At 51.1% G+C, this 27,402-nt stretch overlaps 3 protein-coding genes across 7 annotated transcripts in view; all 3 read left to right on the forward strand.

The window, feature by feature from the left end:
- The window catches only part of CLIP3 (CAP-Gly domain containing linker protein 3), a 41,307-nt gene extending 27,577 nt beyond the window's left edge, over nucleotides 1-13,730 (forward strand). The window contains exons 10-14 of the mRNA XM_077318436.1: nucleotides 1,858-1,992; nucleotides 2,890-3,013; nucleotides 4,703-4,767; nucleotides 6,296-6,368; nucleotides 6,931-13,730. Coding sequence (XP_077174551.1) covers nucleotides 1,858-1,992; nucleotides 2,890-3,013; nucleotides 4,703-4,767; nucleotides 6,296-6,368; nucleotides 6,931-6,985 — 452 coding nt within the window. The 3' untranslated portion in view covers nucleotides 6,986-13,730. The remainder of the gene's footprint in view (nucleotides 1-1,857; nucleotides 1,993-2,889; nucleotides 3,014-4,702; nucleotides 4,768-6,295; nucleotides 6,369-6,930) is intronic.
- A 1,773-nt stretch (nucleotides 13,731-15,503) lies between these two features.
- Nucleotides 15,504-21,978, forward strand: ALKBH6 (alkB homolog 6). Of its 2 annotated transcripts, XM_077318667.1 has the most exons (6): nucleotides 15,504-15,634; nucleotides 16,977-17,116; nucleotides 18,175-18,243; nucleotides 18,631-18,691; nucleotides 21,076-21,192; nucleotides 21,890-21,912. In XM_077318667.1, exons 1-5 carry the CDS (start codon nucleotides 15,565-15,567, stop codon nucleotides 21,186-21,188), a joined length of 453 nt encoding a protein of 150 aa, XP_077174782.1. In that variant the 5' UTR covers nucleotides 15,504-15,564; the 3' UTR covers nucleotides 21,189-21,192; nucleotides 21,890-21,912. The 2 variants fall into 2 exon arrangements, with proteins under 2 accessions (XP_077174782.1, XP_077174783.1); XM_077318668.1 differs by lacking the exon at nucleotides 21,076-21,192 and having other exon boundaries at nucleotides 21,890-21,978.
- A 2,261-nt stretch (nucleotides 21,979-24,239) lies between these two features.
- Nucleotides 24,240-27,402, forward strand: part of SYNE4 (spectrin repeat containing nuclear envelope family member 4) — a 29,828-nt gene continuing 26,665 nt past the window's right edge. For all 4 annotated transcript variants that reach the window (XM_077318662.1, XM_077318664.1, XM_077318663.1 and 1 more), the window contains exon 1: nucleotides 24,240-25,190. The gene's annotated coding sequence lies outside the window, so the exon portion shown is untranslated. The remainder of the gene's footprint in view (nucleotides 25,191-27,402) is intronic.

The raw sequence follows: 27,402 nt of genomic DNA on the forward strand, positions 1-27,402 counted from the left end.
TTGTTCCAGATGATCACCTGCATCGTTCCTTTCTCCAGGTCCAAAGTTGCCAGTAATGTCTCTCTCTGCTTGTGTGCATTAAAGTCATTTTTTGCATTAAAGTCACCTATTTTGCATTAAAGTCACCCATTATGTAAATGACTTCCTTCTTGGGTACTATTTTAGAGTGTCTTGAATGGCGATATACAAGTCTTCAATTTCGACCTCTGTTGCATCAGTTGTGGGAGTGTATATTTGGCCAGCTGTGATATTTAGTGGCTTGGCACAAATCTAAACTGTCACGATTTGATCATGGATCGGCAAAATACTTTCCACTGCTTGAGAAATTTTTTTGCTTGCATGAAAACCATGCCATTCCTTCTTATGGAATTCTGTCCTGAATAGTAGATGGTAAAATCCTCCGACTGAAAGAAACCATCATCTGTCCAACGTAATTCACTGATGCCAAGGAGGTCAGAGTTCAACCTGACCATTTCTCTTTTGACCATTTCCAATGTTCCTTGAGTCAGACCTCTAACATCCCTAGTTACTCTTTGGGGCGTCTTCATCTTGCTTTCACCATTGGCAGCATCCTCACCTTGGGGTCCTTGCTGGATTTGCCCCAGGCATATCGTTAAATCCAGGGCTACTTGCAGCAGGTCCTTGCTCCTGCCCAGTCACTTGTTGGGGACCTCCTGGCCTGAGGGGCATACTGGGCACCATATTGACCTTGTTTGAGAGCTGTACCATGGGATTCTCTTGGCAACATTTTTACAAGGTAGATTGCCAGGTCTTGGGAACAACATGCTCAAGTGTGCATGGCTGAGTTGAATAATTATATAAATGCCTATTATTATTATTATTATTATTATTATTATTATTATTATTATTATTATTATTATTATTATTATTATTATTATTGTCGGTGGTGGTGGTGGTGGTGGTGGTGGTGTTGGTGTAGTGATTAAGAGCTGTGGCTTCTAATCTGGTGAGCCGGCTTGATTCCTTGCTCCTCCACATGCATCAGCTGGATGACCATGGGCTAGTCACAGTCTCAGTAGTGCTGTTCTCATAGAGCAGTCAAGAGCTCTCTCAGCCCCACCTGTGTCTGTTGTGGGGAGAAGAAGGGAAGGCAATTGTAAGCTGCTTCTTTTTCTTCTTCTTAGTCCATGTTAGATCGAACAAGGTAAAGGTAAAGGTATCCGCTGTACAATGTCTGACCCTTGGGGTGACGCCCTCTAGCGTTTTCATGGCAGACTCAATACGGGGTGGTTTGCCAGTGCCTTCCCCAGTCATTACTGTTTTACCTCCCAGCAAGCTGGGTGCTCATTTTACCGACCTCGGAAGGATGGAAGGCTGAGTCAACCTTGAGCTGGCTGCTGGGATCGAACTCCCAGCCTCATGGGCAGAGCTTTCAGACTGCATGTCTGCTGCCTTACCACCCTGCACCACAAGAGGCTCTGTATAGATCGAACAAAGAATCACAGAATTATGGAGTTGGAATTTCCTTCTCACAGTAGAAAATCCAGAACTAGGACTCAGGACTTACAGTATTGGACCAGAGGTTGAGAGACCTGGATTCACATTCACACTCAGCCATAAAGCTCACTTGGTTGACCCCACTTTCTTTCCACCTAGTAAACCTCACTGGATCCTCATGAAGATTAAAACGGGGGCGTGAGCGTCTTGTGAGTTCCTGAGGATATCAATGTGCTAGTCCTGACGAGGGACAGCCAAACTCCCTTCCGGGGCACAGGCTCTGCTGTCACACTGCTCTTGCCATTAAGACATTTCTCCTAACGTCTGATCGAAATCTCCGTTCCGGGAACACCGGTTCTTGGCCGTCCCTCTCATTCCTGTTCCTTGTGCCTCCCCCAGCTCTCAGGAAGAAGTCCTTGTCTGTTGGCAGCCTGGACCGCGAAGGACTGAAGATTGAAATCGGGGACCAGGTCATGGTGGCGGGTCAGAAACAGGGTGTCATCCGCTTCTACGGGAAAACGGACTTTGCGCCAGGTAAATAAGCGGGATGGGATTGGGTATCCGGCCACCTGAGAGGCATTGTGACCAGCTACAAAGAGGGAAGGATCTGGCAGAATGGATTTTTCATTGCTACTTTTAAAAAAGTCACCTCAGGACCTTCTCCCTTGTCCTCCTGGTCTAGGCTAAGCAACAATGGGGCCTGTATTTCTTCTGAAATTACATCTGATATCCAGATTACAGGTTCAGTTCCTCTGGGGTCAATAGCAGCTTTGGAGGCTGGCTTGGGAGGGATACCATAGAGTCTAGGAAAAATGGAAGTCCTAGAGTGGCATCATATTCCTGATGAGCTTCACCCATCCCCAAGCCCTACTCTATCCTGACATAGCCCCCAAATCTCCTGGAAATTCTGAAGCCAGAGTTGCTCCCTAACCTTTTTCTATGTAATAGAATCCTAGAGTTAGAAGGAGTCATCTAGCCCCACCCCCTGCTCAGAGCAGGATCAGCCTCCAGCATCCAGGAGAAGGATCTGTCCAGCCGCTGCTTGAAGACGGCCAGTGAGGGGGAGCTCCCCACCTCCTTAGGCAGCCCCTTCCACTGCTGAACTAGACAAATAGAATCCTAGAGTGGGAAGGGGCCATAGAGGCCATCTAGTCCAACCCCTGCTCAGTGCAGGATCAGCCTCCAGCATCCAGGAGAAGGATCTGTCCAGCCCCTGCTTGAAGATGGCCAGTGAGGGGGAGCTCCCCACCTCCTTAGGCAGCCAATTCCACTGCTGAACTAAAAGGTCCTGGACCTTTTCTGAGTTTTCAGCTTGACCCATAAAAAAGGGACACATCTGACTTCAGTCTATGATGAACAACTCTTTCCCTCATAGAGACTGAACTGCAAACATTCTGACAGTTCTTCTTTTCGCCTTTCTTCTCTTCTCAGGCTACTGGTTTGGTATCGAACTCGACAAACCCACGGGCAAGCATGATGGCTCCGTCTTTGGCGTCCGCTATTTCACCTGCCCTGCGAAGCACGGAGTCTTTGCCCCTCCCTCCAGAGTCCAGAGGTGGGCTGGGTCATTTTGCACGCCAAGAATGTGGGGAATGGTTAATATATGCCTATAAACATGTACAGAGTTTATTCTGAGTGATCCAGAAATACACCACGCATAGGAGTTTCAAGCCCTGTTATATAATAGTCCGCTTTAATATAATTGTAATAATTTTAATAATTTTACAAGCAGTAATAGGTTTAAACTACAAGTACAACGATATAGGCTAGATATCAGGGGGAAAATTTTTCACAGTCAGAGTAGTTCAGCAGTGGAATAGGCTGCCTAAGGAGGCGGTGAGCTCCCCCTCACTGGCAGTCTTCAAGCAAAGGTTGGATACACACTTTTCTTGGATGCTTTAGGATGCTCTGGGCTGATCCTGCGTTGAGCAGGGGGTTGGACTAGATGGCCTATATGGTCCCTTCCAACTCTATGAATCTATGATTCTATGAAAATCTTCTTAATTTAATTGTCAACTTGTAATATAGATAATATAGATGATATAGATACATACATACATACATACATACATACATACATACATACATACATACATACATAAAGGTAAAGGTAAAGGTATCCCCTGTGCAAGCACCGAGTCATGTCTGACCCGTGGGGTGACGCCCTCCAGCGTTTTCATGGCAGACTCCATACGGGGTGGTTTGCCAGTGCCTTCCCCAGTCATGACCGTTTACCCCCCAGCAAGCAAGCTGGGTACTCATTTTACCGACCTCGGAAGGATGGAAGGCTGAGTCAACCTTGAGCCGGCTGCTGGGATTGAACTCCCAGCCTCATGGGCAAAGCTGTCAGACGGCTGCCTTACCACTCTGCGCCACAAGAGGCCCTATACATACATACATACATACATACAATTTGTATTGTTTTATCTGATGTTACCTGCCCTGTGTTTACTGAGAAGAGAGGGATATAAGACTAAATTTATTAATTTATGGATAAAACAATAAACTTACTTCAATAAATTATTTATTATTATTAATATTATTGATAGGCTAGACTCACCTCTTGAGGCCAAATATATTGCAAATTTGGGCCACTTGTTCTTTGTCTAACACAGCCAGGCCAACCCCACAGGGTTGTTGTAAGGAGAGAATGGAGGAGGGGGGAAATCATGTATACCAGAGGTAGTCAACCTGTGGTCCCCCAGATGTTCATGGACTACAATTCCCATGAGCCCCTGCCAGCATTTGCTGGCAGGGGCTCATGGGAATTGTAGTCCATGAACATCTGGAGGACCACAGGTTGACTACCCCTGATGTAGACCACCCTGAGCGATAAAATTGCAGTAAGTTAGATGAAGCTTAGTATGTTCATTCGTAGGTTTAACACTGAAATGACATACTGTTTCTTTGCATTCTTATTGTCGGGTTTTTTCCCCCTTGCCATTTATTTATTTATTTATTTATTTATTTATCATACTTCTATACCGCCCTCCCCGGAGGCTCAGGGCGGTTTTATAATTTATAATTTATAATACAGATTGTTGTTTCGTTCCTGTCTTTCGTCTGCAAGTGGCCTTGGGTGTTATTGTAATAATGAAGCAGAGCAAAAGGAGGTCCACTTTAATGACAGTATTATTTATTATAATAACCCGGGTCAGGTCCTGAGGACGGAGGCCATGAGATCTGCTCTTGACCTTCGGGCTGCACAGAGAGGGTGTGCTAACTGTGTTTTTCTCTGTGGCAGGACTGGGGGCCCCAAGGACGCACAGGGGGACGGCACTTCTGCCAAGAAGGTTCACCAAGTCACTAGTAGGTACACTCTGGATTTTCTTTGCCATTATTTTTGTCCTTTCTTTCTTTTCCGCAATGATTCAGCAAGCAGGGCTGTTCTGCCGGCAGGACTTGTCCACTTATCTGAGCGGTGCTGTAAGCAGGAATTCAGCCAGTGGATCTTTTCCTCCAAATGCAAAAGCGTCAATCCGGGGAGGGGGGGGGGAAATGATTCCCTTGCTGAATTCCTGTGAAAGGCACAGGAGCCTTTAGAATAGAAAACCTAAAAATTGAGAACTCTGCAGAGTAATCTGGAAGAAGCAAAAGGGAGGATTGGCGTTGTAAGTTAGAAGGAAAATGTTCCACCACTGGTGGGGAAAGATTTCATTTCAGCAGATCATTTTGATTTTTTGCAAGCACAGTTGGGTAGGGAGAGATCGGCCTGGGGGTGAAAGGCGACTGATCACAAAGCGTGGGGTCCAGGATCTCTCCCCCCTTCTGTTGGGACTCTGGCCAGGAGCTCTAGGTTTGCAGAAATCCCAGTGAAATGGCATGGACGATCCAGGTTTGCTTACAAGGTGGTTTTAATAAACAGTGACAAAGCTTACAGAAATAGCAGGCTGGGTCTTGAATGAACAGCAAAACTTAGCCAGACCTCGAGACAAGATTCATGGCTAAAGCTCAGTTTAATTGCTGTTTACCAGTCAAGAAATCATTAATCAAGGTATCCCAAACACTAGAATGAGCCCGTCCATCATGCACCTGGCATCACAGAGTTGGAAGGGCCCTCCAGGGTCACCTAGTCCAACCCTCTGCAGAATGCAAGAAATTCACAACTACCTACCTACCCACAGTGACACCAATTCCATGTCCAGATAATACCCCCCCCCCCCAATCCCTGGTCAGTCTGGTCTGGAGGAAATTCGCCTTCTGACCCCAAAGTGGTGATGGGCATTTCGCTGGGCATGCAATAAAGGGCCACGAGAGCCAAGCTCAGACACAAACTCTTCTGCCCACCCACTTACACCCACTTAAGTTCACACAATCAGCATTTCTGTGAGATGGCTCTCTAGCCTCTGTTTAAAAATTTCCAAAGATGGAGAACCCACCACCTCCCGAGGAAGCCTGTTCCACTGAGGAACTGCTCTCACTATCAGGAACTTCTTCCGGCTGTTTAGACGGAATTTCTTTTGAATTAATTTCATCCCATTCGTTCTGATCTGTCCCTCTGGGGCAACAGAAAACAACTCTGCCGCGTGTTCTCTATGATAGCCCCTCAAGTACTTGACGACGGTTATCGTTTCACCTCTCAGTCGCCTCCTCTCCAGGCTAAACAGACCAAGCTCCCTCAACCTTTCCTCATAGGACTTGGTCTCCAAACCCCTCACCATCTTTGTTGCCCTCTTCTGGACACGCTCCACATTCTGTACATCATTCTTCAGTTATGGTCCCCAAAACCAGAGTACTTGAAATGAGGTATTACCAGAGCAAAGTGGTAAGTTTGCACCCAATGCATTTTCAATTTCCATACTTGCCCACCCCTGTCACCTTTTTCTCTCTCCAACAGTTTCCCAGCCAAAGCGCAGCTTCACGGCAGTCAGGACCCCCAAAGACATCACGTCCGAAAACTCCATCTCTAGGTAAAAAGGACGGGGGGGGGACCTCCCTAGGGTTTCCAAGCTACAGGATGCAACTGGAGACCTCCTGCTATGCCAGATAACTGAGCTCAGTTCCCTGGAGAAAATGGCTGCTGAGGAAGGCGTATTCTGTGGCATTGAACCCCGTTGAAATCCTTCCCCTCTCCAATCCCCCACCTTCTCCAGAGTTCCACCCCAAAATATCCAACCTGGAGACGGTAACCTTCCATCTTCCTTCAAAACCTAGTGGCCCCATTGGTGTAGTATTTGGGAGCCTCTAATCTGGGCTCGATTCCCCACTCCTCCTCCACATGCAGCTAGGTGGGTGACCTTGGGCCACTCACAGTTCTCTCAGAGCTCTCTCAGACTCACCGACCTCTCAGGGTGGCTGTTATGGAGAGAGGAAGGGAAGGCCATTGTAAGCTGCTTGGAGACTCCTTCAGGTATGAAAAGCAGAGTATGAAATACAACAGTCCTTTCTGTTTCTCCTCTTTCATCCCTGGCCTTCCTGATTCACCGCTGTTTGTGAGAGGAACATGCCCCCGTTCTGCTTTGCTTCCTGCAGGTTACTGTTCTGCTGCTGGTTCCCTTGGATGCTGCGGGCAGAGATGCAGTCCTAAGAGTCCCAGAGAGAGTTCTGCTTCTCCTCTTCCTCCTCCTCCTCCTCCTCCTCCGCTGTTCCCTGGCTCTTCAAATAACCCAAGACTGCTCTTTGGTTCGTTCGCTCATCTCTCCTTCCCTGACTCGATTGAGCCCCAGTGCCTTGTTGACAACATATTAACACTAACCCTCCGGTAGTTGGCAGGAAAGCTATAATGGTCTCTTCTGTTCCCCGTTTCGCAGACAGGTCAGATTTGGGGCTAGTCTGGCACCCTCCTTTTCCAGCAGACACCCCGATCTGGGCCAAAGCAACTCTCCGGTGTTTGTGAGGGTGATCAAAGGAGCTGTTAGGACCACTGCCGGATGATTAGTTTTACCGAGAAATCTTTGGCTTGAGACCTTCCAAATTATTTTTGAAAGAGGCCCTGACCACTTGGAAGCTCTTTTAGGTACTCCTCTTCTGTCTGTCTGTCTGTCTTCCCCTTCTAAATTGACACTTGCCTATTTAAGAACATCAGGATAGTCTTGCTGGATTAGACCAGTGAGAGGGTCCATCCAGTCCAGCCTCCTGTCTCACACAGGGGTCAGCCAGTTCCCTTGGAGGGCCAGTAATGGCAGGGATGCTAAGGCCTTCATAAGGACATCAGGGGAGCCCTGCTGGGCCAGACAAGGGAGGGCCCATCCAGTCCTGCTTCCTGTCTCACACAGGGGCCAGCCAGTTCCCCTGGAGGGCCATTAAAGGGGCAGAAATGCTGAGGCCCTCATAAGAACATCAGGGGAGCCCTGCTGGGCCAGACCATGAGGGGTCCATCTAGTCCAGCATCCTGTCTCACACAGGGGCCAGCTGGTTCTACTGGAGGGCCAAGAGAACTTCATAAGAACCTCAGGAGAGCCCTGCTGGATCAGACAAGGGAAGGTCCAACTAGTCCAGCCTTCCATCTAACACAGTGGCCAGCCAGTTCCCCTGGAGGGCCAGCCACAGGGCAGAGAGGCCAGGAGAACCCTGCTGGGTCAGACCAGGGAGGACCCATCCAGTCCAGCCTCCCATCTCACCCAGGGGCCAGCCAGTTCCCCTGGAGGGCCAGCCACAGGGCATGGAGGCTGAGGCCTTCCTAAGGACATCAGGAGAGCCCTGCTGGGTCAGGCCAGGGAGGGCCCATCCAGTCCAGCCTCCTGTCTCACCCAGGGGCCAGCCAGTTCCTCTGGAGGGCCAGCCACAGGGCAGGGAAGCCGAGGCCTTCCTAAGGACATCAGGGGAGCCCTGCTGGGTCAGACCAGGGAGGGTCCATCCAGTCCAGCCTCCCTTCTCACCCAAGGGCCAGCCAGTTCCCCTGGAGGGCCAGCCACAGGGCAGGGAGGCCGAGGCCTTCCTAAGGACATCAGGGGAGACCTGCTGGGTCAGACCAGGGAGGGCCCATCCAGTCCAGCCTCCTGTCTCACCCAGGGGCCAGCCAGTTCCTCTGGAGGGCCAGCCACAGGGCAGGGAAGCCGAGGCCTTCCTAAGGACATCAGGGGAGCCCTGCTGGGTCAGACCAGGGAGGGCCCATCCAGTCCAGCCTCCTGTCTCACCCAGGGGCCAGCCAGTTCCTCTGCAGGGCCAGCCACAGGGCAGGGAGGCCGAGGCCTTAATAAGGACATCAGGGGAGCCCTGCTGGGTCAGGCCAGGGAGGGCCCATCCAGTCCAGCCTCCTGTCTCACCCAGGGGCCAGCCAGTTCCCCTGGAGGGCCAGCCACAGGGTAGGGAGGCCAAGGCCTTCCTAAGGACATCAGGGGAGCCCTGCTGGGTCAGGCCAGGGAGGGCCCGTCCAGTCCAGCCTCCCATCTCACCCAGGGGCCAGCCAGTTCCCCTGGAGGGCCAGCCACAGGGCAGGAAGGCTGAGGCCTTCACCTGAGAAGACCCTCAGAAGAGCCCTGCTGGGTCAGACCAGGGGTCCCTCCAGTCCAGCCTCCTGTTTCACCCAGGGGCCAGCCCGTTCCTCTGCAGGGCCAGCCACAGGGCAGGGAGGCCGAGGCCTTCCTAAGGACATCAGGGGAGCCCTGCTGGGTCAGGCCAGGGAGGGCCCATCCAGTCCAGCCTCCTGTCTCACCCAGGGGCCAGCCAGTTCCCCTGGAGGGCCAGCCACAGGGTAGGGAGGCCAAGGCCTTCCTAAGGACATCAGGGGAGCCCTGCTGGGTCAGGCCAGGGAGGGCCCGTCCAGTCCAGCCTCCCATCTCACCCAGGGGCCAGCCAGTTCCCCTGGAGGGCCAGCCACAGGGCAGGAAGGCTGAGGCCTTCACCTGAGAAGACCCTCAGAAGAGCCCTGCTGGGTCAGACCAGGGGTCCCTCCAGTCCAGCCTCCTGTTTCACCCAGGGGCCAGCCCGTTCCTCTGCAGGGCCAGCCACAGGGCAGGGAGGCCGAGGCCTTCCTAAGGACATCAGGGGAGCCCTGCTGGGTCAGACCAGGGAGGGTCCCTCCAGTCCAGCCTCCCATCTCACCCAGGGGGCAGCCAGTTCCTCTGGAGGGCCAGCCACAGGGCAGGGAGGCCGAGGCCTTCCTAAGGACATCAGGAGAGCCCTGCTGGGTCAGACCAGGGAGGGCCCATCCAGCCTCCCGTCTCACCCAGGGGCCAGCCAGTTCCTCTGGAGATCCACCCACAGGGCAGGGAGGCCGAGGCCTTCCTAAGGACATCAGGAGAGCCCTGCTGGGTCAGACCAGGGAGGGTCCATCCAGTCCAGCCTCCCGTCTCACCCAGGGGCCAGCCAGTTCCCCTGGAGGGCCAGCCACAGGGCAGGGAGGCCGAGGCCTTCCTGAGGACATCAGGAGAGCCCTGCTGGGTCAGACCAGGGAGGGCCCGTCCAGTCCAGCCTCCCGTCTCACCCAGGGGCCAGCCAGTTCCTCTGCAGGGCCAGCCACAGGGCAGGGAGGCCGAGGCCTTCCTAAGGACATCAGGAGAGCCCTGCTGGGTCAGACCAGGGAGGGTCCATCCAGTCCAGCCTCCCGTCTCACCCAGGGGCCAGCCAGTTCCCCTGGAGGGCCAGCCACAGGGCAGGGAGGCCGAGGCCTTCCTGAGGACATCAGGAGAGCCCTGCTGGGTCAGACCAGGGAGGGCCCATCCAGTCCAGCCTCCCATCTCACCCAGGGGCCAGCCAGTTCCTCTGTAGGGCCAGCCACAGGGCAGGGAGGCCGAGGCCTTCCTAAGGACATCAGGAGAGCCCTGCTGGGTCAGACCAGGGAGTGCCCATGTTGCTTGGCGTCTTATAGAAAGCAACAGGGCATGGGGGCTGAGGCCTTCCCCTGATGCTGCCTCCTGGCCCTGGGATTCAGGGATTTGGTGCCTCTAAATGTGGAGGTTCATCTCAGTCACCAAGACCAGTAGACATTGATAAATTTTTCCTCTACGAATCTTTCTAATCCCCATTTAAAGCTGTTTATTCCTGTGGCCAGCTGGCAGCAAGTTCCCCTTTTTAGTCCTTCTCCATGTAAAGAAAGAACCCCCCACACCCATCCAGCCGCCGCTTGGGGGAAAGGGGTCAGATCCCTGAGGTCTCATGTGCAGCTCCTCTTGTCATCTGCATCCTGCTGCTCAGAGGAGGCCATTAGGTAAGAGTGAAGGCCCTTTCTGTCTGAATAGGTTGAAATCCCAGACATTTCCTTGGAGGTAAGCCCCTGTGAAGCCCCGCTGATTTATTTTCCCAGTTGCCCAGTTCCACAGAAGGAGTGGCCCTTGCACGCCCCCGACCTTGAACTGCTGGCTGTATGCACACCTAGATTTAATTAATGAACCAAATGCTGAATTCTCTGAACCCCCCGGATTTGATTGATGAGGAATTCTTGAAGGGGGTGCCAGCCCTAAGAACTGTGGTTTGGAGGCAACTCTCCAGCCTCCCCCCCCCTCCCCCAGTTCTTGACCCTCCCTGCCAATGATTCCTGTGTGCAAAACGCCACTTCCTTGTTGTCTGCCCCATGCTGTGTGTATATACTTGGAAGTAACCCCATAGAGCTTGGCAGAATTTCCTCCCAAGTGCGCCTCGGATCGCTGCTGCGGACGTCTAACCCTGTTGCTGAAGATAAATTCCGGTGAGTGGCTGGGTCCGTCTGAAGCAGCAGAACCAAGTTTGAGCCCAGCGGCCCCTTTGAGACCAAGATCAGGAATACAACTTTGTCAGTCTTAAAGGGGTGTTACCACACTCAGATGAGCCTCTTGTGGCGCAGAGTGGTAAGGCAGCCGTCTGAAAGCTTTGCTCATGAGGCTGGGAGTTCAATCCCAGCAGCCGGCTCAAGGTTGACTCAGCCTTCCATCCTTCCGAGGTCGGTAAAATGAGCACCCAGCTTGCTGGGGGGTAAACGGTCATGACTGGGGAAGGCACTGGCAAACCACCCCGTATTGAGTCTGCTAAGAAAACGCTGGAGGGCGTCACCCCAAGGGTCAGACATGACTCGGTGCTTGCACAGGGGATACCTTTACCTTTACCACACTCAGAGTTGTTCTGCTTCTACTGAAGAGGAGATTCATGTGATCCAGGCTCCGTCCTCTACCGAGGCCATCTTCTTCTTATTTTAACCCGCAAAAGTGCATTCTAGGCAGCGATTCAGAGGCAGTTGCTGGACTCTGGGGTCCGTTTGTGTAACGAACAGGGGGAGGAGGGAATCTACCGTGTAAAGAAATCTCTCTGCGTTTTGCTCCTCTTCCCTCTGAGTCGACAGTCCTCTGAGCGCCTCTCTTTCCGTTTGCTTTTCCTAAATTATCCACGGGGCACAGATGCAAGGAGACCCTTCTGCGACTCCAAACGCAATTCGTGCGAGGAGCCGTACTCTGCATACGTGTGTGTGCCGGGTTATCACACAGGGAGGAGCGAACCATCCAGTTAACGACTTTTGACAGTGTCTCGTGTGTATGTCTCTCCCTCTCTCTTTCTCTCTGTGTATATATATATCAAATCTATATTTCCAGAAGTCACTTTACTAAAAAGGGGTTGTGAGGGGATAATACAATGGTATCTGGCTTTTATTGCATCCCTGCTTTCATCAGTTGTAAGTGTTAGGAAAAATATGTACCTCGATGGTCATTTGTAAACGTGCCTCATTAGCTCTCTTGGCCTCCTAGCCCTGAGGCTGACCAGCCAGGTACAGCAGGGTTCTTGGGAAATCTGTGGTGGGCAGGAGGAGACAGGAAAAGGTGTGAACAAATGAGGGTTGAAACCAACTCAAATTCTAAAAAATCTGCAAACCCCAAATGCAAATTTGAGGGCGCAGTGGACCCAACCACAATTCATCTCGGTTGATCTATGAACTACTTCTAATCTTTAGAAATTGGGGGTATGAATTTGGAAGACTGCCAGAATTTGGAATGCAGATATGGCCTAACTTCATTTCAGACCTGAACCAGGGCGCTGGGCACACTCTTTCAACCTAGGAGAAGAGTGAAGGGCAGATACTGAACATCCCCAAATGCACAGCTTCATCGCCCACCGTTTTGTGTGTGCTTCTCTTCCATTCCTCACCATGCCTGTAAAATCAACATTTGTTGGCTGTGAGAGGCCAACCCGAAACATGAACCTAGGCCTGAGACTAAGGAGTGTGCCACTGCTGTCCTGGAAACCCAACAGGTATGCCCATCTGTGGCACACACTGACAGGAGAGAAGGCCACACCTATTGAATCTCTGCCTGTCTTGCCCGTTGTTCAAAGCGCAAGGGCTCTTTCATGAAAATGAAAACGTTCAGTTCGGTTTACCATTGGCCATTTCAAACAAATTAACAGCTGTATATAAAATCAGTTAAAATGGGAATATAAAACTGATAAAAAGGATTTAAAAGTTGTCAAATGGTATATAAAATTAACAGATAGGACTGTACAATATTAGAAAAAAGCCATGATCGTTAGTGTTTTAACTCTGATTACACAATTCGGGCCTTATTTTCCTCTCTATCTAAGTCTCTATCGTAAAAATGAAAATGGCGTCAGGGCCAGAGAAGAGGGGTGTTTTGATTGGCGCTTCTGACAGATGAGCAGAGAGGGCATGTTTTGTCTTTTGAAAGGTAGATCGGTACGGATATATTAAGCAGTATCAAGAGTTTTAGCCTGTTTCTCACGCCTGCCGATTGACGTCTCCCTCCATCCCTCAGATTCTCTTTTCTGTTGTCTTTTGGGATGCCAAGATGGCTCCTGGCTCGTATCAGACTTGGCCATCCGTGAGCTATCACCGCAGTGTAAATACACACCACGCCCTCATTTGTAGTTCTGTCGCTATCCGCTTAGGATACCCTTTTTGTAGTCCTTAATTGATCAGCAATAAAAATCCACCTTCTGTTGATTTCAGCTGCACACACTGGCCAGAGTGGGAAGACGCGAGATCCCCCTGCCCCTTCTAAGCCCAAGTAAGCCCCCCTGCAAATGGGTTTTCAGAGGGGCTTGTGTCGTCTTTCCCCAGTCATGATTACAACTTGCCACTAGAATACCAAACTCAAGTTGCAGCCCTTGACATTTCTTTTTTGGGGGGATGGGGGGGGGTACAGGTCAGACAAAATAGTGTCCTTCCATTTACACGTATATTCTTTATTTTTTAAAGGACAATAACTTTGTAAATCGTCGCGTGAGTAGCTTGCCGTGCCTCTGGTGAGCTCTCTGTTAAATCTTGCATGATTTCGACCCTTCCCTCATCCCCGTCTATCCAGGCACTCTGGAAGGAAAAGAATAAAAAATAAAATTTAGCATGGAAAAAAAAAGAATAACTATGCTTATTGCTTATCTGTTATTAACAAATTAATAAAAAGTGTTTCTATGTGCATTGCGTTAACGGTTCTTTCTTCGTGCTCTCTTGGGGACGACCTTTGGGCGATCTGGCCCTAGAGATAACAAATAAGGGGCTGGCATAAACAAAAAGAAAACCTCAGGGGTCAGAACCCACATGAAGGTCAGCCGGATCTAAGGAGGGTTTTGAGATATGCTTCAAAAATGGGCGCACGGAAGAGCTGAGGGTATGGACATTCCTGCCTGAATAGCTAAGGCCGTGGAGAAAAGCCCTCTTGGAGATCCTGTTGACCAGCAAAGCTCATCCGGTGGGTATACACAGCAAGCCTTTTCAGTGGCAGCCCCACAACTGTGAAGAAATCTCCCAGGGAAGTACCCCTGGCCCTCTTTTAGGAGTGCACGCCACTCAGGTTTAGAACTGATCGGTTTAATTCTTCCACCCTACCAGCTGTTATCCATTATTGGTTTTAAATGAGTGCGTTTCTACCGTAAGCCTCCTTGAGTTCTTGTAGGTACCAAGGTGGTTCATAAATGTTTTGGGGGTGGAAAGTGCCATCTGTTCTGACCGGGCTGTGATATCAGGGCTCTCTCAGCCTCACCTACCCCATAGGGTGCCTGTTGTGGGGAGAGGAAGGGGACTGTAAGCCACTTTGAGCCTCCTTCGGGTAGAGAAAAGCGGCATATGAGAGCCAACTCTTCTTCTTCTTCAGTAATATCAGGGCTCTCTCAGCTTCCCCTCCCTCTCAGGGTGTCTGTTGTGGGGAGAGGAAAGGGAAGGCGACAGGAAGCCGCTTTGAGCCTCCTTCGGGTAGGGAAAAGCGGCATATAAGAACCAACTCTTCTTCTTCTTCTTCTTCTTCAATTTCCAGTTGACTTATGGCGTCCCCATAGGGCGGGGGTGGCCAAATGGTGGCTCTCCAGATGCCTATGAACTACACTGACCAGCTGATATCTTCTCTCCCACAACTCTGGTTCCCCTTGCCATTGGGTTGCCAGCCACCAGACAGTGACTGGAGATCTAGGATTACGACTGAAGATTGTCAGGGGAAGAGATCAGCTCCCCTGGAGGGAAAACGGCAGCTTTGGATGATGGACTCCTTGACGTTATGCCCTACTGACACCCCTTTCTCCTGAAAACCCACCCTCCTCAGGCCCCAACCCCAAATCTCCCAGGGTTTCCAGGCTGGAGTTGGCAAGTTGTAACGCAGTGTGAGTCCTGCCATTAATTCCCTCGCCTGGGAGGACCACCTGAGACTCCCAAAATAAGTGGCGGGGGAGGAGCTTTTGGGAAGTCACCGCTCACTTCTTCAGAAGGACAGATCTGCATTAAGAGGAAAGAGCTCCTCAGTTAGTGCTGGGGAAGGGGGGGCACTTCCCCCTACCAATTCCAAAAGGAACCCAATCCTGGCGCGCACAAAAGCAAAAATCCCTCCAATATCCAGGATGCCAACCTCCAGGTGTGACCTGGGGATGCCCTGGAATTGCAGCTCATCTCCAGACGACAGAGATCAGCCCCCCTCCTGCAGAAAACGGGGAGGGGAGAGATCCACTGAGATCCCTCCCTCCCCAAAATCCTTCCCACTCCCGGCCACACCCCCAAAGTCTCCGGGTGTTTCCCAACCCAAAGGTGGCAACCCGCCCCAGGAGCCTGGCTCCTCCCCTCCCCTCCTCTCCTCCCTAGCCAGTAAGCTCAAAGACCCCGCCCCGGGCACGCCGGCAGTTGATTGGCTGTCTTGCTTTCCGAAGGGCGGGGCCTACTCTGCGTTCTGCTTTTTCATTGCGGGAGGAGCTGCCAGTCCCCGGGAGACCCGGAAGCTCGCGCCTCAGCGGTCTGCTGCAGTGATTGGGTGAGCAAGGGGGAAGGAACGGATGCCAGCCTCCAGGCGGGGCCTGGGGATCCCCCGGGAGGACAGTCCCACTCCAGACTGCAGAGAAAGGGGTACGTGGTGGTGGTGGTGGTGGAGGGCTCTAGGGCAGCGGTAGTCCAACTGCGGCCCTCCAGATGTCCATGGACTACAATTCCCATGAGCCCCTGCCAGGGGCTCATGGGAATTGTAGTCCATGGACATCTGGAGGGCCGCAGTTGGACTACCGCTGCTCTAGGGCGCTGCGCCCCACTCAGGTCCCTGCCCTCCCCAGGCTCCAGCCCCAAATCGCCAGGAGTTTTGCAGCTTGGAGCTGGCATCCAAGCCCCCCCCCATCCCCTGCCTGGGGTCCTTTTCTGGTTTGGGGAGGCAGGACTCCTGGGGTCTTTTTAGAAAGGGCCATCTAGTCCTACCCTCAGCTCAGTGCAGGATCAGCCTCAAGCATCCAGGATAAGGATCTGTCCAGCCACTGCTTGTAGACCACCAGGGAGGGGGAGCTCCCCACCTCCTTAGGCAGCCCATCCAACTGCTCAACTACTCTGACTATGAAAATCCCCCCCTCCCTCATTTCTAGCTGGCAACGTTCTGTACATATGTTAATGTTCTGCCCTTCCAGTATTGCTCAGGGTGGGTAACAACATTAATAAAAATGTTTAAAGGCAAAGTGCAGCAGGTTTCCAGCCGACCGCCCTGGAGGAAACGGTTGCTTTGAAGGGTTATTCCCACCCTTTCTATCAACACCCCAATTAGACACCATGCGGGGCTGGTGAGTTCTCTGCCTCTCCTTCCTTCCTTCCCATTGTAATTTCAGAAATAGCCAACTGCGGTGGAATTGCTTGAGATGTTTTAAATTTTAACTATTGTATACCACGTTTTTCTTTTTTATGGATAGATAGATGGGTGGATGGGGGATGGACTGATTCTCTGGACTGGCAAATTTTGGTAGGCCTTCCAAGCTAACACCACAAAACGGGGCCAGCCACCATTGTGGTTTAGGGTTCCACAAAACTGGGGGAGTCTCCAGGTTTGCAGGAAACTGTGACCCCAACAAATAACCCACGTGGCTTTTGGATTACCCCCGACACTTAATAACGACCTTGCAGTAATGCACAGACTGCAGAATGATGTCAACTCCACACACGAATATTGTTGTTGGCAAGCAGAAGAAGATGCACCAGAGTGACCCGATGGGGGAAGGAGAACCATTGACAGCCACGGGGCAGACTGGGAGATGTGAGATTCCCGCTGCCTTCTGAACCTGCAAAGGACTTTCCCTAACACTCCCTCCCCCTCCTTTTTGTGTATAAATGGGATTATTTACCTGCGGAATATTTTGTCTTGCCTACCCTACAACTGGCCTCCACCAGGTCATTTTGAATTCTTAGCTCTCTCTTACATGCTTTTGTTCTTCCCCAGGTAGCTACAGCAGCTCTTCCCGACCTTCCTGCAGCTGCCGTTATTCAAGGGGCAGTCTGGAAGGTTCACCTCCGCATGCTTTCAAGATGTCGGAGTCAGGTGCTGGTACTCTAGCGCTGGAGCCGTTTCGGGTAGGCCAGGTACTGTCTGGGTGGGAGAGTTTGTCGCTTCTGTAGAGTGGGGGGGGGGGCCTTCCAAGCGATTGACGTAGAAAGCTTTTCAATACCCACCTCAACGATGAGGGGGCAGGGGCACTTTGGTAGAGAATACATCCGGGAGATCTCCGTTTCATATGGACACATTTTGAAAGAGCCTTTTGCTTTCGCGCATATTGGTGGTGGTGGGATGATATGTGCCATCAAGTCCGGCTGATGGAGATTGGGTTTTCAATGCAGTAGAAGTTCAGAGGCGGCTTGCCATTGCCTGGCTCTGCACAGCGACCCTGGTCTCCCATCCAAGCACTAATTAGGGCTGACCCCGCTTAGCTTCTGAGATCTTGTGAGGTCAGGCTAGCTTGGACCATCCAGGTCAGGGCAAACAGAGACAAACAGAGGGGGTTGGCCCTTGCTTGCCTCTGCGTAGCAACCCTGGGATGTCTCTGAGGTTTCCCACCCAAATACTAACAAGGGTCAGCCCCATTTAGCATCTGATCTGGCAAGATCAGGCCAGCCTGGGCCATCCGGTCAAGGCCCAACCCGGTATTCACTGTAGACTTCTCACAATTGTACAATATTACCAGTTCACCAGTTTAAAACAAAGGGCTGTTCTGCCTTTGTGAAGTTCCACAGCACAGGGAGAAAAAGTCTGTCCACGACGTGGAGTTAAGGGCACGGCTGCTGTTTGCATTGCTTCTCCCTGATGGTGACCCTGCGAATTCATGGCCTCCCAAGTGTCCATGTTAACACCTTTATCAAGTCAATCCTCCTTGCATTGAGTCCTCCTTTTTTGTTGCTTTAGTTAGCTGGAGAGCTGACTTGTTCACTCAGCCCTGTGCTGACCCATGATAACTTGCCATGCTTTTCTCCCTTCCTGCATTGTATTTGCTCAACTACAACCCTGCTAGGTAGGCCAGGCGGAGAGACTGACTGGCCTGAGGTCACCCAGTGAGCTTCCGTGGCACAGTGGGGATTTGAATTTGGGCCCCCTCAAAGTGTTTTGAAAGCTTTTACTCTGCCTGAAGTCTCTTTGTTCTTCCCAGTGTCCACCCACTGCCTATTATATCCCGGATTTCATCACGGAGGCCGAGGAAGTGCATCTTTTGCAACAGGTGTGTGCATTTATTCCACCCTTTCTGTGATGGGTTAAGAATATTTTTGTGGGATTAGTTTATAGCCTGTCAAGATCCCTTATCTTTCTCCAACAGGGATCAGCTGGATGCTTTTGGGGAGGCAGGGTAAAAATCCAGTTTCCGGGTGTGTTGGCCACGCCCCCCCCCTGTTGTGTGGTCCTCGGAGGTAGACTGCCTCTTGACATGGAAACTCTGCAGCTGTTGACAGATGCATCTCTCCTAAATTTGATCCATTCCTTAATTTTTTTTAAAGTTTTTCTACAAGTGTTTGCATAACACTTATAACACATAACACATAATAAATAACACATAACACATAACACATAATAAATATAATAATAATAAATAACATGTTTTCACCTTCAGGTTTACGGTGCCCCCAAGCCGAAATGGACTCAACTTTCTGGGAGGAGACTGCAGAATTGGGGTAAACTTTTGACATATGGGTGTGAATCTGATGTGGATTGCATGATGTGAAAGGTCTACTCTTCAGCTCACAGATTTGTGGCTTGATTCCATGTAGCTTCTGTGTAGGGATCATTTTTCCCGCACAAGAGTTGGCCCAGGCATCCCCATCGGGCCGGCCACCACTGCTTCCTCTACTGCAGGCAGGCTTATCAAAAAGTGGGCGGGGCCATGGTAAGTGGGCGGGGCCATGGTAAGTGGGTGGGGCCATTGTTATCGGCGGCTCTCGTGAAGCAAAAGCAACAGCAGCCATTTTGAGTTTGCCCCCAACTCCTGCGGCAGCCTTTTTAGGGTCACACTCAGCACCACCCAACTTGAAATCCCAAAAGTACCCGCAGGCTCAAAAAGATTGGGGACCCTTGAGTTAGATACTCCAGGTCAGGGCTAGTCAACCTGTGGTCCTCCAGATGTCCATGGACTACAATTCCCATGAGCCCCTGCCAGCGATGCTGGCAGGGGCTCATGGGAATTGTAGTCCATGGACATCTGGAGGGCCACAGTTGGCCCACCCCTGGTTTAGAGTCAAACCTTCCTTTGTCGGATACTCTGCGTTATTTAGCAAGTGTGAAAGCTCTTTACCTGTTCTACCAGCAGGCCCTCAGAAACTACCTCAGATCAGCTACAAAGTATGTGGTAAAATTTCCCTTGCTCTTTTGCAGGATGGTCCCAGTTTTTTAGCCATACTGTGACATTAGACTTGACCACCCCCACCCCCATGGTGGTTTATGCGTGTCTGTGGGACGTACATCTTTCCAAAAAGGGAAAACAGCCATCAACATTAATGTCTTTCATTCCCGTATCGGCTTCACATTCACAAGAGTTTCAAGAAAGGAAAAATAACTCAATCAAAGTCACTAAGACCAGTAGCACCTTTGATAGGTGACATAAAATATCAGAAATTCGGTTTTCTGTAAAGGAATTGTCCAAAAAGCAGAAGAATTTCAGTCACAGTTGGAGAGACAAGTAGAACCAGAGATAAGCAAGATAAAATATCAGTGATTCATTTTTTAAAAGAATACATTGAAAGAGCAGCAGAAGAAATCCACTGAAATCCCTCCCCCAAAAAAAGACAGCAGTCAAATTTAGCAACAGTAAAAAAATAATTCTTCCCCCGACAATCAGCTTCTTGGCTGTTATGTGGAATTCATAACTTAGTCTTTATTATGGTACCAGACCAGTAATCAAATTACAACGTACATAAAAGAATTCATTGATAATTAAAATAGTATAGAATTTAAAACGTTCCAACTGTAAGAATAAACAAAATCACATTTTAAAATCCATTATCTCTAGCAATTGAGGCTCTCTTTCACCCAGCTGTTCCTTGTTTTGATTGCCCTCCGAGCAAATTTGGCAACAGCAGAAGTTATTTCACTGTCTTTATCTGACAACATGTCTTTAATTGCCTCCGAGTTGGATCTATTCTGTGGGGACGATAAAATAAGTTCTCTCCTGATTTGATCGTTTAATTTACATCGGAGTAACACGTGTTCCGATGTCTCAATGCTCCCATCCTGGCAGATGCGTAAACGATTATAGATAGGAATTTTTTTGAATACGCCTTCCCTAAAAGCAGAATATAATTACTGCACTCTTCAAACGGACCGTGGGCAATGCATGATCCTGTCGTGCTCCAGTTGTCTGCTGAGCAGGTCTTCCTATGTTAATGGGCCAGCTGCTCATGCACACAGTCAAACTGCGGCCCTCCAGATGTCCATGGACTACAATTCCCATGAGCCCCTGCCAGCGTTCGCTGGCAGGGGCTCATGGGAATTGTAGTCCATGGACATCTGGAGGGCCGCAGTTTGACTACCCCTGGCTTAGAGGAAACACTGATGAGAAGCCAGATTCTTGTGCATATACACGACTCCTTGTAAGGAAGCACCAATGTTTTCCAGTCCTTCAGTTCCAGCCCTGTGGCATGCTTCCGTTTATTAGAGGTCACGGCTGATTGGGCTGTAATATGCCTCAAATCGCCTTGAGAAAAGTGGTCTGTGAAGGAAGAGGAGGAAAACAAGCAAATTTATGTGTCCTTGTGCAGGGGGGCTGCCCCATCCGAAGGGGATGGTATCAGAGAGGCTTCCCCCCTGGCTTCAGGCGTATGCCAGCAAAGTGTCCTCCCTTGGCGTCTTCGGAGGGAAGCCAGCGAATCACGTCCTGGTGAATGAGTACTGCCCAGGCCAGGGGATCATGGTAACGTAACCTGGGGTTCGCGCCTTGACATGGGTGTGTGTGTGAAGGGGGGCCTTTGAGGTTCCCTTTGTCCCATCCTCTGTGAAGGCACCTTGGAGGCCAAGATGGGCAGCTCCCTTTTCTCGTCCTGATTCATCTCTTTTTCCTGGGCAGCCTCACGAGGATGGCCCGCTGTACTTCCCCACAGTCACCACTGTCAATTTAGGGTCCCACACCCTTCTGGATTTCTACCATCCTGTCGGCAGAGGGCATCAGGCGGAAGGTGAACAGGTGAGCACGAGAGGGGAAGGGTCTCCTCCACCCAGCCTCTCTCTGCTCCTGGCTGGGCAGGGCCAGGTGAGCTGCCAACTTGCTCGGGCCAGATCCCTGGGCCCTGAAGCTGGCAGAGCTCCATGGGTGGCCTGGGCCAGGGCTACTGAAGCAGAAATCCAACTTCTTCCCCCGGGGGAGAGTCCTAGAAAGTCCTGTGCACCTGTGTTATTGCCAGGTCTTGTTCCACTTCTGCTATGTCAGTTTTCCAGGCCTCTGCCAGCTAACCTTTCCTTCACCTCCTCTCCCTTTCTCTGGTTTATTTGGTTGTTGTTTTTTTTGGGTGGAGTGCCTTCACACACGTCCTCACTGTTGAGCCTTTCTTTATGATTCAGCCTGTGTGAGGTATATAAAAAAAAAAGAAAACGTTCCCCGCATGCCCTTGGGGCGGACCTCCGGCTTGGTCCTGTCACCGAGTTGTGGGAATCCCAGTTGCTTGGTGCCAGAAACCACAGCTGTGTGGAAAACACACTGGCCAAGGGGCAGATGTGCAGAGCGGAGGTAGGCAGCATGAGCTGTTTGAACCGCACCTCTGTAGGGCCAGGTTCCAGGTGGCTCACATTCGGGGGATCAGCTCTTCAGGCAGCAGTGCATCTGCTGGGCCAGGTGTTTAAAATTTGTGATGTGCAACCACCTAGGAGTTTGTTTCCTTTTTCAGGGACCGGCTTCTCAGTCTGAAGAGGAGCGCCATTTCCTCTCCTTGCTCCTCAAACCCCGCAGCCTCTTGGTCTTACGGGAAGACATGTATCTGTGTTACCTGCATGGAATCCGCTTTGTCACAGAGGACAAAGTCACAGAGAAAGTGGCTAATTTGGATGTCTGCGGATCTGAGCTCGGCGACACCTTGCACCGGGGGACGCGCGTGTCACTCACCATCCGCCATGTCCCCAAAGTGCTGAAAACATCCATTATTCTGGGCAGGAAAAAGTGACTCCCCAGGAGGACTTAGCAGAGACTCACATGACAGGGAACACTTCTGTGGGCAAGACTTCCCTGCATGTAGAAAACAAGCTTGTCAAGGTGAAGTTTCCTTCCCTGAAATGCTAATTTCCTATGTTCGAGGGATTTTGGGGTATCTGTGGACGGGACTGATGTGATGTGAGCCCCTCACCTGCTGTCTGAAATCACACAGCCCAAACAAAACTCTCCTTTTGTCCATGAGAAAGAAAGATAAGAGTGATTGTGAAATGCCAGTTCACGGGAGCTGTAAGTCACTGCCTGCCTGTCTGAATTCATTATAAAGAACAAGCGAACTCAGAAGACAGGAATGGGTGGTGTTGCAGTCAAGGAGGTGGCCTGCTCCACTGATTCTTCCAGCGGTGTGGCCTAGCTGTTGGAGCAGGTGAACAAACACCAGAGCTTATTTTCCCAGCAAAGAGGAGAAGCAATAAATCTGCATTCCAGGGTTCTTTCCCAAGGAAAGCAGAGACTGGAGAACTTAGGGGTGTCTTTCCATGAGGGCGAATAGTCAGAAGTGGGGTGACTTCAGGGGTTTACTTCCTTATTACAGGAACACCAGAAGTGATTCTCGGGGACTTCGCCAAGCCCTTACGACCAGTTTCCACACCTGGCCATTCCCCACGTGGCTTCTGATTTATTTATTTATTTATTTATTTAGATTTATATACCGCCCTCCCCAAAGGCCAAGCATCACCTCTGCGGCATTCCCTCCACCACCACCCTCGGTCGTACATTCTTTGGAGAAGGCTAGTTTTAAGGCCTGAACGCTGATCCAGCAGGGGCATTCTGACGCTACCGAGGATTCCGCACCTGCTTTCTTGCAGAACTCGTCGCGTTTCTCAGACATGCAGCGGTGTCAGCAAGGTTTCCTGACAAGGGAACCTGTGTGATTGTGGGTTCTTCAATGCCCCAGTGTGCATAGACAGCTGAGAATAGGAAGACACGGACTACAGAGTTTAACAGGAATTAATAAGAGCACTTCCACACATGCTCAATAATGCAGTTTTGATCCACTTTAGCAAGTGGAATTTTGCTGTTTAGCAAAGTGCATTATACAGTGTGTGTGGGGGGGTGAGTATTGAATAAAACCGCTGCAAAAGCAGTTACAGCCGCTAGATGGGCCACACCAGTTCACACCCACCCCCAAAACAGATATACTTTAAAAAAAAAAGATTCGGTTCAAGTTCTGCACACCCGTGCAGCATTTAAACTTGACCAATCCGCCGAGTGGTGGATATGATGAAATGAAAGAAATATTTCTCTGGATTTGGGGAGCCGGCATGGTGTACCGGTTTTAGAGAGCTGGGCTGGCAGCGGCTTGTGGGAATTGTAGTCCGTGGACATCTGGAGAGCCACAGCTGTGGCTCTCCAGATGTCCACGGACTACAATTCCCACAAGCCCTTGCCAGCACGGCCAATTTGTGAGAAGCGCTGGTTCTTGTCCCGGTTTGTGCCTGTCCCTATTCTGTGCCTCACAGGCCGCTTAATACTTTGGGGGGCAGCTCAGCTTTGGGGGGGGGAGGGAAGGGTGGTTAGTGGGAATGAGGAGTCTGGACTCAAACAGGCCCCATTGGCCATGATGCGCATTGTGATCAGACCCTAGATGGAAGGATGCATTTTATCCCGGTTATCCCCTGCTGCACTGTTTGCTCTCTTCGCTCAACTTCCACAGCAGGCGAGCTTTTCTTGGACTGCTGTTCCCCGTGTTTATCTGGACAATAAATCGTTGTGTTGGCTTGACTTCCTTGGCATCGGGAATGCCTTCTGGGGCCCGGCGGTGGCTAAGATACATCCCCGGGAGACCAGAAAAAGGCATGCCGTAATAAATCCCCTGCTGCGAGGGCTTACCAGAAACTGCTGCCAAGTGTGGCAATGAAAGACTCTGCTGGGGACCTTTTGTCGCTACCGTTCCTATGTGTGAACCAAGATCCCGTAAAGCTTGCCATGCCAAAGGACAGTTTACCAGCAATTACAGGACCACCCTGGAATTGGGTTGCCAAGAGTCCCACACACACACACCCAGCCTCAAGCGGAGGGGCGGTGTTGCCATATCCAGATTGGGAAACTTCGGAAAATTTAGGGACGGAGCCTGGGGAGGATGGGGACCATACAAGGCCTCAGAGCCCACTCTCCCGAGCATCGCTTTTCTCTGGGTGGGCAGGGAAGTGATCTGGGGAGGAGCTGGAATTCCAGGAGAGCCCCAGGCCCCACCTGGAGGCTGGCATCCCTGAACCTCCGTGGGCACAAGGCCACAACCCCCCCCCTCCCAAGCAGCCCTTGCCTCCAGGGGAACTGATCTCTGCAGTCTGGAGCTGAGCTGTAATTCTGGAGCATTTCCTAGCATCCCTATCCTTGAATGAGACCTACTCCTAAAGGTACCCTGGGTGCTGCAGGGGTTAATGACCCTGCCCTTCTTGTTTGCATTCAGTGGGTGTTTGCGAAGTCTTGTGCTTCTTCCCCCCCCCCTCCCTGCCTTTCCCCATGAAGTCGCAAGAGAGAAGCCACCTGGTTTGTACAGGTAGCAAGAGCAAATGCCTTGGGTTGGGCTTATTTCCCTGGGCACCTTTGGGGAATCAGGTTACTAGACCAACCCTCCCCTTCCCGGCTCTTCTTTTGTGCAGCAACCTGCAGATAACAGCCGCTGGGCCCCTGCTTTGATTGGGGAAGAGGGGGAGGCACCGGGACCAGCACCTGGCGGCTTTTTAAAAGGAGTCCCTTCACAACACGCGGCTGGAGCCCAGTCCAAGTGCAAGATCTGGACAGAGGTCCTGGAGTTTTTGCTTCCCCTGCTTGAAGACCCGCCGTGTCCTATATAGCTGTGGCGTTTGGGCATTGGTTTAATGATTGACAGGCAGGAGCCGTGGAAGCGTCCGGCCTGTGGTGCGGAGAAGCCCAGAGAGATGCTGGTCTGGCCCCCAGCGGGGGACACCGGAGGTCGCACGCTGAAGAGGTTGGGGTGACGTGTTGCAAATCTCCTGTCGGAGACCTAGAGCTTTCAGGTAGGCTGTGAGCTGCCCAAGTGCCACCTGAGTTACTTGCCTCCAGTGTGGGTTGGATCCTGTTCTCCAAGATCAGGGGTAGTCAAACTGCGGCCCTCCAGATGTCCATGGACTACAATTCCCAGGAGCCCCTGCCAGCGAACGCTGGCAGGGGCTCCTGGGAATTGTAGTCCATGGACATCTGGAGGGCCGCAGTTTGACTACCCCTGTCCAAGATGGATTTGGCTTCTGCAGGGGTGACAATTAAAGGCCCGAAAATTTGATAAAGGGCTGGCATGCGGTAGGACTTCAAACCTGAAGTGTCTATTTGTAAGCTGCCCAAACATACCTGGGATACTTGTCTCCAACAAGCGTTTGGATCCCGTTCTCGGACATAAGGACTTCTGGCTTTTGCCAGGATGAGAATGAGAAAGACCTAAAATTTAGGTAAATGCTGGTTGTTATTGGCATGGTGTAAGCCAGGGCTTCGAACTTTTAAATGCCAGCCTGGTGACAAAAGAAACAGGGAACCTTGTGGAAAATTCAGCAAGAGAAGAATAAACTTACCAGAAAGAAATATCAAATGCCAAAATTATTAAACAGTTGGAAAATGTATACAAACCTTTTAACTGGTAGTGCTGCAGCTGAGGGATGCATTTTGGGGCATTGGAGTGAAACAAAAATTAAGTCACCTTCTAATAGTGATCGGCAGATTTTAATGAACTATCCTACCTCCCTTTCCTTTCCTATCTTAAAAAGATGCCGCTCTCCGGATTTCTCTCCAAATTCTTTATTTATTCATGTATGTTATTCATAGCCTGCAGTTCTCTCTTGAACTCAAGGCAAATTACAAATGCCAGACAGTTGTGATTACACCATGGCAGATGAGATGCACTCTGTGTATGCTCAGAGTTTTGCTTTGTTATTGTTCGACATGTCCGTGCGGATGAAAAGGCCCTGAGTTGCACATGGCTTGGAGAAATATCCAGCAGGGGAAGCCGGACCTTTAACTGCATTCTACTCCTGCTGATAAAATCGTGCGGAAACCGGACAGGCGATGTTTCTTTGGCCGTCTCTGCCATGTGGGTGAAGGATGAATGTGTGGGCCATTTGGAAAGTTACTGGCACAATGCTCCAAAGCCAAGTCCCCGGATAGATGAGGTTTGGGAACGGTTGTATCTGTTTGCCCAAACAAGAGAGGGTTTGATTGCTGACCCATTTAGAAAAGACCAGGTTGTTTCTGAAGGTGTGGCATGTCAGTCCTTGGCTAAAGCAAAAGGGTGTATGGTGGGGGCAGGGAGGGGGGGCAGCAGAAGGCCAAATGGCGACTTTTAAGGTGCTGTTACTTAGCAGCAAGGTGCAATCCAAACAGAATGACGCAGGCAAAAAGGTCTTCTGTTCCATCTCTCAGCTTTGGAAGGTTTTCAGAGCAACATATATTGATTTTATTTATTAATTAAGGGATTTATATACGGCCCCTCTTGGAGCGGTTTAATATGCTGGGGCAGTCTCTCTCTCTCTTTCCTCCCAGCTTACCTCGCAGGGTTGTTCTGGGGATAAGCTGCAGTAACAGCCAGGCTTTCTCTCTGTCTCCTAAAGTAATGGAGTTCAAGGGCATCCCATGAAGGTGATGGGCAGGAGGTTCAGGAGGGATTAAAGGAAAGACTACTGCGAGAGGCTGTAGTGATGACCACAGGAATAGACAGATTTATGGAAGAGATTGGTCAGTGCTGCTAGTTCTGGGGATTAAAGGGAACCTTCATATTCAGAGGCAGTCAACCTCTGAATGTCAGTGCCACGAGGAAGCATTGGAGAAGGCCTCAGCCTCTCTGCCCTGTGGTCCTGTGATCGGCAGAGGAACTGGCTGGCCCCTGGGTGAGACGGGAGGCTGGACTGGATGGGCCCTCCCTGGTCTGACCCAGTAGGGCTCCCCTGATGTCCTTAGGAAGGCCTCGGCCTCCCTGCCCTGTGGCTGGCCCTGCAGAGGAACTGGGTGGCCCCTGGGTGAGACGGGAGGCTGGACTGGACGGGCCCTCCCTGGTCTGACCCAGCAGGGCTCCCCTGAGGTCCTTAGGAAGGCCTCGGCCTCCCTGCCCTGTGGCTGGCCCTCCAGAGGAACTGGCTGGCCCCTGGGTGAGACGGGAGGCTGGACTGGATGGGCCCTCCCTGGTCTGACCCAGCAGGGCTCTTCTGATGTCCTTAGGAAGGCCTCGGCCTCCCTGCCCTGTGGCTG

This window comes from Paroedura picta, unplaced genomic scaffold, assembly GCF_049243985.1.
Source record: "Paroedura picta isolate Pp20150507F unplaced genomic scaffold, Ppicta_v3.0 Ppicta_v3_sca21, whole genome shotgun sequence".
Taxonomy (NCBI): Eukaryota; Metazoa; Chordata; class Lepidosauria; order Squamata; family Gekkonidae; genus Paroedura; species Paroedura picta.

Coding starts and splice junctions, on each gene's coding strand:
- ALKBH6 (XM_077318667.1), top strand. CDS start 15,565: ATGCCAGCCTCCAGGCGGGGCCTGGGGATCCCCCGGGAGGACAGTCCC. Junction 18,244..18,630: donor AAGTGCATCTTTTGCAACAG/GTGTGTGCATTT, acceptor TTTCACCTTCAG/GTTTACGGTGCCCCCAAGCC. Junction 18,692..21,075: donor GAGGAGACTGCAGAATTGGG/GTAAACTTTTGA, acceptor TTTCCTGGGCAG/CCTCACGAGGATGGCCCGCT.